Source organism: Vipera berus (genome assembly GCF_964194415.1).
Source record: "Vipera berus genome assembly, chromosome: 5".
NCBI lineage: Eukaryota > Metazoa > Chordata > Lepidosauria > Squamata > Viperidae > Vipera > Vipera berus.
Window position 1 is genome coordinate 31,105,287 of NC_138207.1, and position 16,329 is coordinate 31,121,615.

Sequence of the window (16,329 nt, forward strand, 5' to 3'; positions counted from 1 at the left end):
GTGAATCGCATAGTTGTTAAATGAATCTGGCTTCTTCCATGGACTTTGCTTGTCAGAAGACAACTAGGAAGATCGTACATGGAGATCACATAACCCAGGATGCTTCAGCCTTCATAAAATATATGCCAGTTGCCAAGTGCCAGAATTTTGATCACATGACCATGGGAATGCTGTGATAGTCGTAAGTGTAAGGACCAGTCACCTTTGTAAGTCACTGTTGTAAATGTGTTGTGCTGTGGTAAATTCAAATGGTTGCTAAATGAATAGTTGTAAGTCAAGGACTACCTGTACACAACAGAATGATATCTTGTTTTAAGCTTAGGTTTGGATTATATTTAAAAATTCTCCTGAACATTAGCTAAAACTGTAAGATTTGTATTCTTGTAGGACAGCTTTCTTAACTGCCTCATATGACTTTGACTCTGTGAAATTCATAACATCTTTTTTGGCATCTTAAACTCCAGAATAAATTATCACTTGTGTGTATGTATTTGATTGATTGATTGATTGATTGATTGATTTGTGTGTCTAAAGGCGACTTTTTGAGCATTATAGAATGGCATTTTATGAAGTCTTTTAAAATTTTCTAATTTAACCACACCACAATTTTTCAAATTTATAACAAAACAGTTCCACTCATGAAGCGCTGGAATAAAAGGACAAGTAAAAATATTTCAAATGGAAAATAATTCTGAAGAAGAATTTTAAATGATGTAAGTCGTCGGCATATTTGTGCTTTGGCTGACAAAAGCCTCTTGAAGGAGAAACAGTCTCCCATAACATAGACTCCAAATAAATTTTTGAAAGTTATTACATTAAGTTCAGGGTTTTTTGTAGTAATTTCTAATAGTACAGCCTGTGTACAAAAACATAAATAAGCATATTTGAAACATCTTTATCCCACATCATTGTAAGCACGCTTAGCGTTTGTCAACTTGAGTTGATAGTATATCAGATCTGTTCCTTTCAAGCTTATAAAGATTATTAATAATTATTGTCATCTTGGCCTCTTCCAAAGCAAACTGTACAGTGACTCTTGTATACTTTATCTTTTAATCAAATGAATACTCAATTATTTACTGTCTTAGGCCACATCCACACAATTGCTTTGCCATGTTCCTCCCATTCTGAAACTAGCAGGAAATTCTGTCTCTTGCTGTATCCAGAGCCTAACTAGAATGGTTCCATGCTGTGCTACACTTTTAAAAAGGACCATATATTCAGTTAGCAAGTACAATGTTTTGGTTGCTCCATGAATTACAATTTTTTTCTTTTTGTTGTACTACCAGTTAATTGATTTTTTAGTTATATGTAATTCTGCCCATTATGTAGCAGCAATGAAAAGAGATTTAAAAATATCTCTTCAGTGCTATCATGTGGTCACCCAGATTTGTGTAGTTGATATACCATCTCTTGGTGCATTGTTGAAGAGATGATATTTGAGAAACTTTAAATGTAGAGGTTGGTTTTGGAGCTGTAAACTGTCCTAAGAACAGCGTAAGGAGAGAAGGTGAGAAGAAAGATTTGCAAGGAAGAAAATTCCTTGCCATGCATGTTTTATATGGTTTCCTTATTATTTGCACACACACACACACACACACACACACACACAGAGAGAGAGAGAGAGAGAGAGAGAGAGAGAGAGAGAGAGATTTTTAGCCTTCCAGGTCTCTTAATAATGTTCAAATGCTGCTTTGATATAACTATTACTGCTTTTATTTTCTGATTTTTTTGCTTATTACTTTATTTTGTTTTTTTGCATGGTATTTATAAATATGTTCATTTAGATTTATGTGTAGTTCGTAATAGTAAATTGCTTGGAGTGTTCTTTTAAAGGAAAGTGGTAAGGAATGGATTTAAATAAATAAAAGTAAACAACATTTGGGGACAAAGCTGTTACAAAGTACATGCATGGTTGGGGAGGTCACTGAAATAGATGCTCTTTCTTGCATTCATCCTCTACATATAGGTAGTCCTTAGTTAGCAACTGTCCTGTTTAATGACCATTCAAAATTACAACGATATCTGTTTCCTGGAAGTGACAATAGCACTTCCTATCTCCATCTCCATTTCCTCCATTTGCTTTCATTATTTACATCTTTCATTCTTTTGCTAGATTTCATGTAAACTTTCCTATCCATATTCCATGGGTTTTATGGTTGATCAAATCCTTAAATTGTGTGCTCATGTTCAAGTAGAACAAGTAGGATCATATTGTCAAATTAAACACCTCTGGAATAGTTAATATCATTTACATCATTTCATCTTCGTGGTGTAAGCTGCCCAGAGTTGCTTGGTAGAGAAATGGGATGCATACAAATTTAATTAATAATAATAAGTAAGTTTTGACTAACCCAGGCGGCATTTAAAACAATTTATTTTTATCCTTACAGCACAGGCTTGCACATTTCTCTAAAATCAGCTAACTTTTATTTTTATACAGGTGGGACTTGTTTAATCAAAATCACCATTAATTTAATATAGTTTAAATCTGTTGAGAAGGAAAACACAAATGTTCAGGACTTTTTCAAAGTAACTCAGTATAAGTAGTTAAATAAAATAGGCAAATATTGATAATAAAAGAAAGAAGGAGCTTTCGAACAGCTTACAGTTTCTAAAACTTTAAATTATTGGAACAATAGGAGTTCATAGCTTAGCTAGTAGCGCTGTTCCCTAAACATGTTATGCAACTTAATGAGAAACTGTGTTATAAATTCAATGTGTAAATACTCCTTATGCATGTTTGTGTTTGTGTCCCAGTGTTTTTCATAGGTTTCTGTTTTTAACTTTCTGCTGACAGGTCACATTTAGGGCAGGCAAAACATAAGGCACGTAGCCCTTCTGAAAGTAGAAAATCTATTTCAAAGGCACCCAAAGTGCAGTCCAATACTACTACTGAACAGTCCAAAGGACACTTTTCTAAAAGGTAATAGCTTTATATTTTGAATTCACTAATGTAACTTCAATGGAATATGTTGCAAACAGGCTGATTTATTAGAAACATCGAAATAACTTTTACCTGATTTGAGTAAACAGAAAAATTTTCAATTTCAGACATTCAGATCTGAAATATAAGTACATGGTAATGAAAATTTGACAAGCCTGATATCAGCAGAATGAAAGGTGTCCGTTTGAGTAAATAAAAAGCAGTGTACTTGCACATCTGTTCTAAGCTGCAAGAAAGAGAATAGATGAATATTATTTATGGCAGATTGGTGTTTTAATAAACTTGTTTATAGATGTTGAAAATTAGATAATCTGTTCAGAAATAATTTGGGAGAAATGCTTTGTGCAAACATAGCACTCCTCTGCTATTTGCTAAAGTATGCAAGTCTTTTTTAAAGCTTCTATGGAAGTAAAAAAGATGAAACAGCTTTAAGAGTCATGTTAAAGAGACACTGCTTTAATTATTTTTTTCCTTAAAGGAACAACATATTTGTGCTTTGTGAAATTGCTTCCTGTAATTAATAATAGAAAAATGATGTGCTTGTGCAAAGTCAAAAGCATTCTTTCATTTTCAAGGTTTGTGAAGCCCTTCTGAATTCAGCTGGGCTGTCTGAATCATAATCTGTTTATTCATTTCAAAAGATGAATAGGTGTTTTGATTTTTTTTAATTTCCTATTTGGGAAATTTAATGGAGTCCTAGTGAAATAACAATTCAATTGTCCAAGTAATATGGAATCAGATTGTTTCATTGAATACTTTACCATCTTTAATTTTGTTCAGTATTTCCACTTTTCATTGTGAAACTCAGTGTATCTCAAATGAAGTATTACAAGCCCTGATTTAAGAAGATCAGATGTGAAGCAAGGAAACTTCACTGTGCTGACAATCAGAATTGGTTTGTTGCCATTTCTCATAAAGATAGTTCTGGAAACAAAATAGCAAAGATATAGAAATTCTTTATTTCAGAAGTGTTCAATAGCATCTCTTTGGTGGAATTTGACACTGGTTATTGAATATGTTTGTCTCTAGTTGGCAGGAAACCATGTTTAACCTGGTTTATTTTTGCATTTAAAGCTTTCCCCCTCTCTCTCCCAAAAAGTGAAGCTTAATAAAAGATGTAGTTTGTACCTTGGCCTGTAACCCATTCAAATTTGCTCAGTTTCTCCCTCATTTACTACATAGAAATTCTTAACTTTCTAGCCCAGTGTTTCTCAATCTTGGCAAGTATAAGGTGCATAGATATCAATTCCCAGAAATCCCCAGCTGGTTGAGAAAGAATGTTCTAGGTCAGGGGTGTTAAACTGCCAGCCCGTGGGCTGGATGCGTCATCCCAAAACCCATTGCTGGCAATGGAGAAAAAGCTCCGATACATTGTGCGACGTCATGTGACGTCGCGAGTTTGACATGTCTGTCCAAGGTTAATGAATATATGTAAGTTAAGAGCATATTTTGGGTATTCGTATAAAATAACTATGATCTGTGATCACAAAATATGATTGCATTTATTTCCATTCTCCTCCTTTCCTCATTACTTATGACTTCTAAAGAACAGGTGATCTTATACTCTTCAAATACTGGATCACACGACCCAGTAATTTTATTTTGAAAAGATGTTTAGAGATTGTCGTTTTTGAAAATAAATATGAAGCCGAAGATAGTCATATTTAATGTGCCAGCTTTCTATTTCTTTTTGTAATTTTTTTCAAGCCAAGTTGGGCAAAAAAACTAACAAATATCCAAGAAATTATCTATGGGCATACTGCATACTCCAGAATTATATTTGCTAGTGTTCCTTCATATAATTTACTATAACTTACTATAAATGATCTATTTAGGTTGCACAATTATACTAAATATTAACTTTAAAAATTACTTAAATATAATTCATGCTTTGGGAGTTTTCTGCATTAATTGTTTAGTATGTTTGAAAGATACAAATCTATTGGCAGTAAGAGAATCTGTAAACCTTTGCAGCACAACTGCTTAGTTGATTATTGTGATTTGGCTCAAAGCTTTGCTCTGAATCTGTGTTCTTATACAGAGGTAAAATAGTAACTGTTCGCCCACATTTCCTTGAAAAGTACAAATTAAATAGCCAGATGATTTCTGCAGGTTTTAAAAATGTTATTTTCTTTGCTGATTAGTAATATTGAATTTATGTTTACCTTCTCAGAGGCTCATCTGCTATTATAATTCCACAACAAGAGGCTCTGGACACAGACAGTACTTTAGAGCAACAGAAAACTGGGCAGGTGCCTAAAAGAGACAGTTCTCGGGGAGTGAAACGTAGTGCTAGCCCAGATTACAACCAGACAAATTCTCCTAGCCCTGCCAAAAAAACCAAAGCACTTCAGCACGCTGATTCTTCTTCGGACTTGGAAAGAAATAAAACTCAGACTAAGTCTAAGAAAAGACATTTGCATCAAGAGCAAGATTCAAAGTCTTCACAATTGCCATCAACCAGTAAAGCTCACACCAGGAAGGGTGGAGCTACTGTTAGCTCCAGAAGCCAGAAACGGAAAAGGACCGAAACCTTATCTATTGTAAAGAGTCGTTCAGCAACTGAATCAACTGGCAGTGAAGAGAGACCAGCAAAACCCACCAAGCTGGCTTCAAAATCAGTGAGCTCAGCCAAAGCTGGGTGCAGTACCATCACAGATTCCTCCTCTTCGGCCTCTACATCTTCCTCCTCCTCCCGTTGTTGCTTCTGCATCTTCTGCTGTTTCTCAAGGTGCTAGAGTCAAACAGGGAAAAGACCAGAGCAAGGCCAGGCGCTCCAGATCTGCATCCAGCCCCAGCCCACGGAGGAGTAGCAGGGATAAAGAACAAAATAAAATAGGTGGCTCTTCAAAGTTTGATTGGGCTGCTCGTTTTAGCCCCAAAGTTAGCTTGCCTAAAACAAAACTTTCTCTACCTGGCTCTTCTAAGCCAGAGGCATCAAAACCTGGGCCTTCAGGATTACAGGCTAAACTAGCAAGTGAGTTGTTGAAAATGTTTTAATATTGTAAATTAGATATTGTAATAATTTAGTAAGATCTGCATTGAGTCATATGAAAGATAATTTACCTGATATAATCACTGCATGATTAGTAAATTCAAGGAAAGGCTATTGGGGGTTCTAGGCAAGGAGTGTGTATTTCAGGTGCAAAGAAACATTAGTTCTTACTCTTGATCTCTATCCCAGTGGTATGTCTTTTTATGCTTAAGTTCTTTGCTTATAATAAACTAGAAAAGATTTAACTTTTTAGTGCCCTCTAGTTTTTATATATTTTGCCTACATTTCACGTTATCCTACTTATTAGCGTATTTTTTGTTGAATGAGTCCACTTTTCTTATTTCTTAAGTTGTATCTTCCAAGCAAGAATAGGAATTATTTATTCATAATCCTGTGTGGCAAAGAGGGAAGGGTATCAACACCAGGGTTACCAAGTGTAGGAAAGGTGATCGGATCTAAATAATGAAATGTTTTGCAACATTGTCTACTGCAACATAACTTAAGAGACTGAAAGGATTCTCTTCAGAGTTTCTCTTTGATACTTAAATTATCAATTATCAACTAACTTATCCTGTTTTTCCAGTAGATTTCTAACTTTGCAATCCATATGATTTATAAATATACATATTTACCATGTGCTATAAGAAAACAATGCATACTTTTGCAGTAAATATTTAGTTTAAGGAGGACAATTTTGAAATTAAAAGATCTCCAATTTTATCACTGCAGTCTATACTACCATATGTTTGTGTACATGTTTGGTGATGTATAATATATAAAAATAATTTGTTCAGTAAAATTCAGGATAGAGTGTATCATATTTATAATTCTTGCTCTCTGATACCATATATATTGGACTTAGTGTAGAACATGAAAATTTTTTTTAATGTAAATATTGAAAATCTAGAGCACTACTGTGTGATGCCCATTTTTTAAATATATATATTTGCTGGGTCATTTCATGTCTAGATATGTTGTTGTTGTTGTTAGCTGCAAAGTTGTGTCCAACCCATCGCGACCCTATGGACAATGTTCCTCCAGGCCTTCCTGTCCTCTACCATCTTCTGGAGTCCATTTAAGCTCACGCCTACTGCTTCAGTGACTCCATCCAGCCACCTCATTCTCTGTCGTCCCCTTCTTCTATTGCCCTTAATCTTTCCCAGCATTAGGCTCTACTCCAGTGAGTCCTTCCTTCTCATTAGGTGGCCAAAGTATTTGAGTTTTACCTTCAGGATCTGGCTTTCTAAAGAGCAGTCAGGGTTGATCTCCTCTAGGACTGACCGGTTTGATCCCCTTGCAGTCCTAGGGACTCGCAGGAGTCTTCTCCAGCACCATAGTTCAAAGGCCTCAATTCTTTGGCACTCAGCCTTTTTTATGGTCCAACTTTCACTGCCATACATTGCAACTGGGAAGACCATAGCCTTGACTATACGCACTTTTGTTGACAGGGTGATGTCTCTGCTTTTTAGTGTGCTGTCTAGATTTGTCATGACTTTCCTCCCGAGGAGCAAGCGTCTTTTAATTTCTTGGCTACAGTCCCCATCTGCAGTGATCTTTGAGCCCAGGAAAATAAAATCTGTCACTACCTCCATTTCTTCCCCATCTATTTGCCAGGAATTGAGAGGGCCGGATGCCATGATCTTGGTTTTCTTAATGTTAAGTTTCAACCCAACTTTTGCACTCTCCTTCTTCACCCGCAACACGAGGCTCTTTAGTTCTTCTTCACTTTCTGCCATTAGAGTGGTATCATCTGCATATCTTAGGTTGTTGATATTTCTTCCAGCAATCTTAATTCCAACTTTTGATTCATCTAGCCCTGCCTTTCTCATGATGTGCTCTGCATATAAGTTAAATAGGCAGGGCGACAGTATACAGCCTTGCCGGACTCCTTTCCCAATTTTCAACCAATCAGTGGTTCCCTTTCCAGTTCTCACTGTTGCTTCTTGGCCCACATATAGGTTTCTCAAAAGAGAAATAAGATGGTCTGGTACGCCCATCTCTTTAAGAACTTGCCACAGTTTGTTATGATCCACACAATCAAAGGCTTTAGCATAGTCAATGAAGCAGAAGTAGATGTTTTTCTGGAACTCTCTAGCTTTCTCCTTGATCCAGCGTATGTTCGCAATTTGATCTCTAGTTCCTCTGCCTCTTCGAAATCCTGCCTGTACTTCTAGTAGTTCTCGATCCACATACTGCTGGAGTCTAGCTTGTAGGATTTTAAGCATAACTTTACTAGCATAAGAAATGAGTGCAATGGTGAGATAGTTTGAACATTCTTTGGCACTGCCTTTCTTTGGAATTGGAATGTAAACTGATCTTTTCCAATCCTGTGGCCACTGTTGAGTTTTCCAAATTTGCTGGCAAATTGAGTGTAGCACTTTTACTGCATTGTCTTTTAAGATTTTGAATAGCTCAGCTGGAATACTGTCACCTCCACTAGCTTTGTTGTTGCTCAGCTATTCTAAGGCCCACTTCACATTCTAGGATGTCTGGCTCGAGGTCAGTGACCATCTCATTGTGATTATCAGGGACGTTAAGCTCATTCTTGTATAGTTCTTCTGTGTAATTTTGCCATCTCTTCTTAATCTCTTCTGCCTCTGTTAGGTGCCTGCCATTTTGGTCCTTTATCATGCCCATTTTTGCATTAAACGTTCCCTTCATCTCTCCAATTTTCTTGAAAAGATCTCTGGTCCTCCCTATTCTATTGTTTTCTTCTATTTCTTTGCACTGTTCATTTAAGAAGGCATTCTTATCTCTTCTAGCTATTCTCTGGAATTCTGCATTCAGTTGGGCCGTATCTTTTTCTCCCTTGCCTTTCGCTTCCCTCCTTCCCTCAGCTATTAGCAAAGCTTCCTCAGACAGCCATTTTGCTTTCTTGCATTTCTTTTTCTTTGGGATGGTTTTAGTTGCTACCTCTTGTACAATGTTGCGAACCTCTGTCCATAGTTCTTCAGGCATTCTGTCTATCATATCTAATTCCTTAAATCTATTTGTCACCTCTATTGTATATTCAACAGGGATATGATTTAATTCATACCCGAGTGACCTAGTGCTTTTCCCTACTTTCTTCAGTTTAAGCCTAAACTTTGCAATGAGAAGCTCATGGTCTGAGCCACAGTCAGCTCCTGGTCTTGTTTTTACTGACTGTATAGAGCTTCTCCATCTTTGCCTGCAGAGTATATAGTCAATCTGATTTCTGTGTTGACCGTCTGGTGATGTCCATGTGTGGAGCCATCTCTTGGGTTGTTGGAAAAGAGTGTTTGCTATGACCATCGTATTCTCTTGACAAAATTCTATCAGCCTGTGCCCTGCTTCATTTTGTACTCCAAGGCCAAACTTGCCTGTTATTCCGGTTATCTTTTGGCTTCCTACTTTAGCATTCCAATCCCCCATGATGATAAGGACATCATTTTTGGGTGTTAGTTCTATAAGGTGCTGTAGGGCTTCATAGAACCGGTCAATTTCATCCTCTTCAGCACCGGTGGTTGGGGGCATAGACTTGGACTACTGTGATATTGAATGGTTTGCCTTGGATTCGAACTGAGATCATTCTGTCATTTTGAGGATTGTATCCCAGTATTGCTTTTCCTACTCTTTTATTGACTATGAAGGCTACTCCATTTCTCCTGAGGGATTCTTGCCCGCAGTAGTATACCTGATGGTCATCTGAATTAAATTCATCCATTCCTGTTCATTTTAGTTCGCTGATACCTAAGATTTCGATGTTCAGTCTTGTCATCTCTTGTTTGACCACGTCCAGCTTTCCTTGATTCATGGATCTTACATTCCAGGTTCCTATGGAGAAAAAATCTTTACAGTATCAGACTTTCCTTTCACCACCAGACACATCCACAGCTGAGCGTCCTTTCGGCTTTGGCCCAGTCGCTTCATTCTTTCTGGCGCTACTAGTACTAGCCCTCTGCTCTTCCCCAGTAGCATATTGGACGCCTTCTGACCTGAGGGGCTCATCTTCCGGCGTCATATCGTTTTGCCTTTTGGTACTGTCCATAGGGTTTTCATGGCAAAGATACTGGAGTGGGTTGCCATTTCCTTCTCCAGTGGATCATGTTTTGTCAGAACTCTCTGCTATGACCTTTCTGTCTTGGGTGGCCCTGCACGGCATAGCTCATAGCTTCATTGAATTCATTGAATTACGCAAGCCCCTTCGCCACAACAAGGCAGTAATCCATGAAGGGATGTCTAGATATAGTTTGAACTAAACAGGTTTCTTTAAACCTGGAATTAATTAAAATTAAATCTCTGTGCAGTTTAATTCACATAAAATTTATTACGTTTCTAATATTTCCAAATGAGTTTAGAAAGGCTTCTACAAAATACCAGAATGCTGCTTCTGAGTTGAAACAAAACCATTTCTCTGATTCTACATGCCTAGTCCATACTGTTTTGAGAAAATCAGATGCCTCTAGAAAATTCATAGACTATGAACAAATACTTCTGTTTTCCAAAAATTAGTTTTGAGAAGTATGTTCCTTTTGATACTGTTTGTGATAAATAGACATATGACAGTTAAAAGCCTTTGACAGCTTCAACCCTTATGAAATGTTCTATTTTTTTAAAATAACAATCCAAATTGTTCATCATTCTGTAGCAAATTTTAGAGGAAGGATTGTGAAGAACTACTTAAATAGCAGATATTCAAATCTGTCCTGTGTTGACAGGGAGGATGGGATGAAGGAAGCAGAGCAAGGCATAGTCCTTTACCCAATCGGAAGAATTTTAATATCTGAAGAGGGGTAATATCAAAGAGCATTTAGACTAAATTTTTAGAAAAGAATAACTTTTTATTTAAAAATGTTGTGGCAATATGCCTGAGTATGTTTACAGTCTAAATATTAGTGCACAGATTTCAAAAAGATTTGCTTGTCTAAAAATTAAGCCTTTTCTTTTTTGCTGTTCAACCTTATAGTTCAGAATCAAATTTTCCTGTTAAAGTAGAATTCTTTTCTATGACACTGGCTGAAACTTCAAGGTTTCAGCACCAACAGATATTCCTTCAAAATGATTTCTAATATTTGTTTATTAATTTTCTTCAGAAAAAAAATTAAGGAGAAATCAGAGTAGTTGAAATGTGGGCAAACTCGTTTCTAACTTTAGTTGAAATTGTGCCTTGACATTCTTGTTTTTTATTGTATGTTCAGCTGAGTTTGTTCTTTTTCTTTTGCCAGTGGTGCAGTAGACATCTCCTCATCCATTTCATCCCTCTCAATTTTTCCATATACTATGGGATGAAGAGGTCTATGGATTAGGAGAGTGGGCACAATCCTATCCTGAGCCCGAGTGATCTTCCTATTCCAAGTGGCAACTAAGAGCTTGGCAGGACTATGCAGTAGATCTGCAGTTATAACCTCCAGTTCTTTCTGAAGTCCACCCAGTCCCATTAATTGCTGGGAGTGGAGCAGCCTAATAGGTCCTCAAGGGAGGGTGGATATAGCTCACATTTTCTTCACCAAGCTGTGATCGGACCACGACAGTTGGTGGCATTTAAAAGAAGCACCCTAAAGGCTTCCCCCTCCCCTGCTTTTAATTTCTAGAGAACTTGGGAATGACCCTTCTGAGATACTTATTCCACTCCCATTCCTCTATTGTGCTCAGATTTTATTTATCAGACCATTGTCTAGTTTGTGGCTCTTCTTTCTGCCTCCCATGTTCTCACAGCCCATTGCAACATCTTGAATATCCTCAGAATATTGATGGTACCTCATCCAGTGGCTTCATGTGGATGTTAAATAGGAATGCGGAGAGAGTTGAGCCTTGAGGGATCCCACATAAGAGGGTTGCAGAATATACCTGTCCCCCCATTTACATTGGCTGGAGCTGATCCCAGAGGAAGGAGGAAAGTCAGCTCTCCTCAACTCCTATTCTTCAGAGTTAATCCAGAAGAATACCATGTTGAAAGGTGTTGAAGGCTGCCAATAGGAATCAGGGAGAATAACGATTGACACTCTATTCTCCTTCCAGTGACCATCCAATGCTGTTTCAATCCCATACTCTAACCTGAAGACCAACTGGAAGGGGTCCAGATAATCTGGCTCATCCAGGACCTTCTGAAGTTATAAAGCAACCATATTGTCAACAACCTTCCCTAGGAAGGAAAGATTGGAGATGGGATGAAAATTTTCTGAAATAGTTGAGTCTAGGGATGGATTCTTATGGTAGGAGGAAGGAGCAAATCACTGCCTCTTTAAGGGATGGTGACACCTCCCCAATAACTATGGGTTCAAAATCTGACAGATTCTAGCAAGATTCTAGCTTTGATTTGTACTAAAGATGTTCAGTTATTCAGATTTTTACAGAGGTATTTATAATCTGGAGGTCATGTTGGAGTTGGGGAAAGAGAAAGAAAGAGAGACTTTAGATTTATTCCCTGGCTATGGCCAGGAGAATCTTTGCAAAGCTCCATTTTGTACATTAATTTTACATTAAGAGGCTTTGTAGGTGACCACTCTGCACCTCACAGCTGGACCTGCTGTGTGTATGGAACTGTCTATGAAGATTAGCAGGAAGCCTTTGCTAGTCCAGAATGTCATTTGTTTGCCTATCACTTTGGGAACTGGACTAGTTAGCAGTAGGCTTCCAGGTGCAATTCAAGCTGCGGTTTAAAGTTCTTTATGGGTAAGGATTTGGATACTTATAGACATGCCTTTTCCAGGTGGATTCTCCCATCCAGTAAGTTCTAGTTGGGAGGACTTGTTTTGCATCTCAAGTCCTAGGGAATGTTGATAACAAGGACTCTTAGGGTGAGTCTTCTTTAGTTTCCTGCTCATTTGGAATAGGAACCACTTCCCCTCGATATAAAGATATCTCCTTTTCTTGCTATTGTTTTAGAGGCTGTTAATGCCTGGTTCTTCCAAGTGGTTTGTGGGATCAGACGGATAATTGAATTACTTCTGAAAATGATGTGCCAGGAATTGTTAAAGTTTAGAATAGTTAAATGGGATTGCACTTTTTATTCTCCGATTTTGCTTTCTTACTGCTATTTATTTTTTAATATCTGACTACTAGATCTTGGAACATATCATTCAGGCTTCCATCCAATTTGAGCAGCATGTAGAACTTAATAAATAAAATAAATTTGTTCAATAAAAAGGCAACTTTTAGATATGTATGTATGTGTCATTACAGCTTTAATTCTAAATTTTGAAATTCCTCATCACAGATAGTGGCTAATGATCTATATTTCCAATTAGGAAGTGGTTTAGGCCCAGTAATTTCATTAGATTGTACTATTGTGCTGAATTTGTGTAAAAAAACTGATGAATGCTAACTGAAATATTTTTCTAGAATTAAGATGTGGGAGGGGGAAGAAACTTGCTACACAGTAGTAATAGTTTCACATATTTGCTAATTTAAAATTGTACTTCAAAATATATTTGAAAATTCTGTTGCCTCCTTTCCCCCCCTCAGATTTCAGCCTACTAACTCAGCTCCCTTTGTCTTGCCAGTTACAAGGGCAACAATATAGTTTTACTATGGATAGCCAGTAGAGGGAGCAACAATAGCAATATAATGATGTTATCACTTAAATAGATTCATTAGTAGTCACAGTAAGTAGTTTATGTTTATGCAGTTGTGTACTGCTTTAGTTTAATCCACAAAAGGTACTTCTGAACATCCAAGGAAGCAAATATGATACCATATCCTATAATTTGTAAATGAATCAGGACTTTGGGATTATGTGACAGCTGTGTGGGAATAACCACGCATCTGTGGAAGAAAAGTTATAGATAAATGTTGCATTTGTGCTCCATTGCATTTTGAAGCAGCCTTTAGAAATTGAATTCAAAGCATTGCACAGCCCTAGCTGTGAATGATACAGTACTACACTGATTTAAATAAATTTAAATAAACCCATAAACAAGTCCTTGAGGAGTTTTTTTTCTTTGATCAGTATTCAAAATTTATAATTTGACATGTTTAATTTGTACAGAAATAATACCAACATATAGTACAAATATTCTTTCTCCTTTCCAGTATTTTGCCTTTTTTCCCTGCAAATTAAAATAAAAGTAGATGAGATGGCATTAGTATAAACTATTTTTAATTCTAATGTTCCAATTTCTACTCATAAAAGAAAAGGTAACACTCATGTCCTTGTATTCTCTCCAGGAGAAGGGAAGAATTTATTTTTCTTTCTATGGTCATGCATATGGGAGCATCCTAAACTTTGTCAGCACCTTTCTTATTATTTTCCATAGTTTCAAGAAATTTCCTTCAATTATGTTTTTTTTAAAAATTCCATTTATATCCCGCCCTTCTCCGAAGACTCAGGGCGGCTTACAAGCTTAGCAGTAGCCTTCATTCTATGTATATGCCTGCTTATTAGGGCTTTCACACACCCCCCCAAGCGGCATTATTACAAAGTCAGCTTATTGCCCCCAACAATCTGGGTCCTCATTTTACCTACCTTGGAAGGATGGAAGGCTGAGTCAACCTTTTGGAAAGAAATTATAGCTTAAGTCATCCCATTTATTGAGATAGAAAGGATTTAGTTCCCTTCACTTTGTGCAGATATTTATGACTTTCTAAAAAAGAAAATCAAGCTACTCTGCTTTTTAATTTCATGTAAAAGTCTATTTTAGCTTCAACAATGATTGAAAATTAATTCCTGTTTGAATTTCTTGTATCTCATCATATTTTGATGATTCTCCCTATACATCAGTTCTTCACTGAAGAATAGTTAGGTTGTTGACATTAGAAGGCAATTTCTTTTAGGTGGGTTGATATATCAAAATGTTCATACGGTATACGGATATATTTTTTGATGTGAGAGATTATTTTGTGGTGTTTCATTTCATACAAGATATTCTATACAGTATTGTCAAATGTTTTGATATTCTGATATTAAATAAGTTTCCAAAGGTGTCCTGGGCAGAGAACAGCACTGTTTTGAGATAAAATTAGATTGAAATATCTTGTTTCAAATTTAAAAAACATAATTTTAAACAAGGCATTTCAAGGTCCAAATAGTTTGTATATATCTTTATTAGACTTAAAGAAAATAGTTGATTGAAACATTCTTTTTCCTGTCCTCTACATCAGGCATGTTATAGACTTCCATAGATCATAGCATAGAGCTGGACATGCTATGGGACATGCAGTTGCATGAGATAGAATTTAGGGAAGAACTGATAAGGTTCAAGTCAGTCATGAAGTTCAGTGGGTCAGTCATTCTTAGGCCAACAAATCTCACAAAATTGTAGAGAAAAAAATAGGCAGAATAATATTCAGCAAATGAGTACCTAGAGGAAAGTGAGAATATAAATCTAACAAATACCAGGTTATTTTTTTTTACTGGTGAGAATATTGAAATCCTTCCCTAATAGCATGTAAATAAATGCACACAGTAATAGTGTAATGTGTAGTGTGTGAAATAAATACATTTTTAACCTTACCATATTTTTATTTTTCTTAAATCATCTCTGTGTAGAAGTTCTCTTTCATGATGGGTAATGATAATGAGTAAAAAGAGTGAAGAGTGTAATGAAAGGGAACATTTCATGTTGGGAAACTTGTGAAGAAATATAAGCTGTCATTATTACCCATCTTCTATTTGTTTAGGCTTGAGAAAATCTACAAAAAAGCGCAGTGAATCACCACCTGCTGAGCTCCCCAGTTTGAGGCGGAGCACACGGCAAAAGACCACGGGCTCCTGTGCTAGTACCAGGTATAATGTGATATAGAATTATAAACACTTTAAAATAGTTGAAGAAATTGCATTTGGGAAAAGCTTATAAAGAATTTAAATGAGCATAACAGACAGTTTATATTTGTGTGCCTGATAGTATGTTTAATTTGATAAGTTTAATGAAATGAGAAATAGTATAACATAAAATCACAGTTTGAAATAAGGAATATGTTCGCAGTATTGTACTGAAGTAGCAGGTCCACACTAAATATTTTGTGTTAGAAACATAAAGTTTAAGTAAAAGCCCTGAAGATGCTGGTTAGTTGTGCAGAACTTTATATAATATTTAACCATAAATTAGGTAATTGCTCTATCTTTATGAAATAGCTAGGCCAGGGGTCAGCAACCTGAAACAGTGAAAGAGCCACTCAGAACTGGTTCCCACACAAAAGGAAAAACTGGGAGCCGCAAAAAATGTGTGCACATGCGCGTACATGCGCAGAACAGGATTTGACTGAAGAGTGGCGCCAAGGCGAGATATGCACCTACCCTGCATATTTAAGTTGATTGGTTGAACTTTTTTAGTCCCACTTTTTTTGGGGGGGGACTGCACATGGCAGAGGACTGGGAGCCGCAGGAGACGGCTGAAAGAGCCGCATGCGGCTCCGGAGCCGCGGGTTGCAGACCTGTGAGCTAGGCAGTCCTTGACTTACGACCACAATTGAACGCAAAATTTCTGTT

At 36.8% G+C, this 16,329-nt stretch overlaps 1 protein-coding gene across 1 annotated transcript in view; it reads left to right on the forward strand.

The window, feature by feature from the left end:
- TRIP12 (thyroid hormone receptor interactor 12) overlaps positions 1–16,329 on the forward strand; it is a 93,660-nt gene that overhangs the window by 20,473 nt on the left and 56,858 nt on the right. Inside the window, 4 exon segments of the mRNA XM_081328906.1 lie at positions 2,801–2,926; positions 5,121–5,643; positions 5,645–5,924; positions 15,522–15,627. Coding sequence (XP_081185032.1) covers positions 2,801–2,926; positions 5,121–5,643; positions 5,645–5,924; positions 15,522–15,627 — 1,035 coding nt within the window.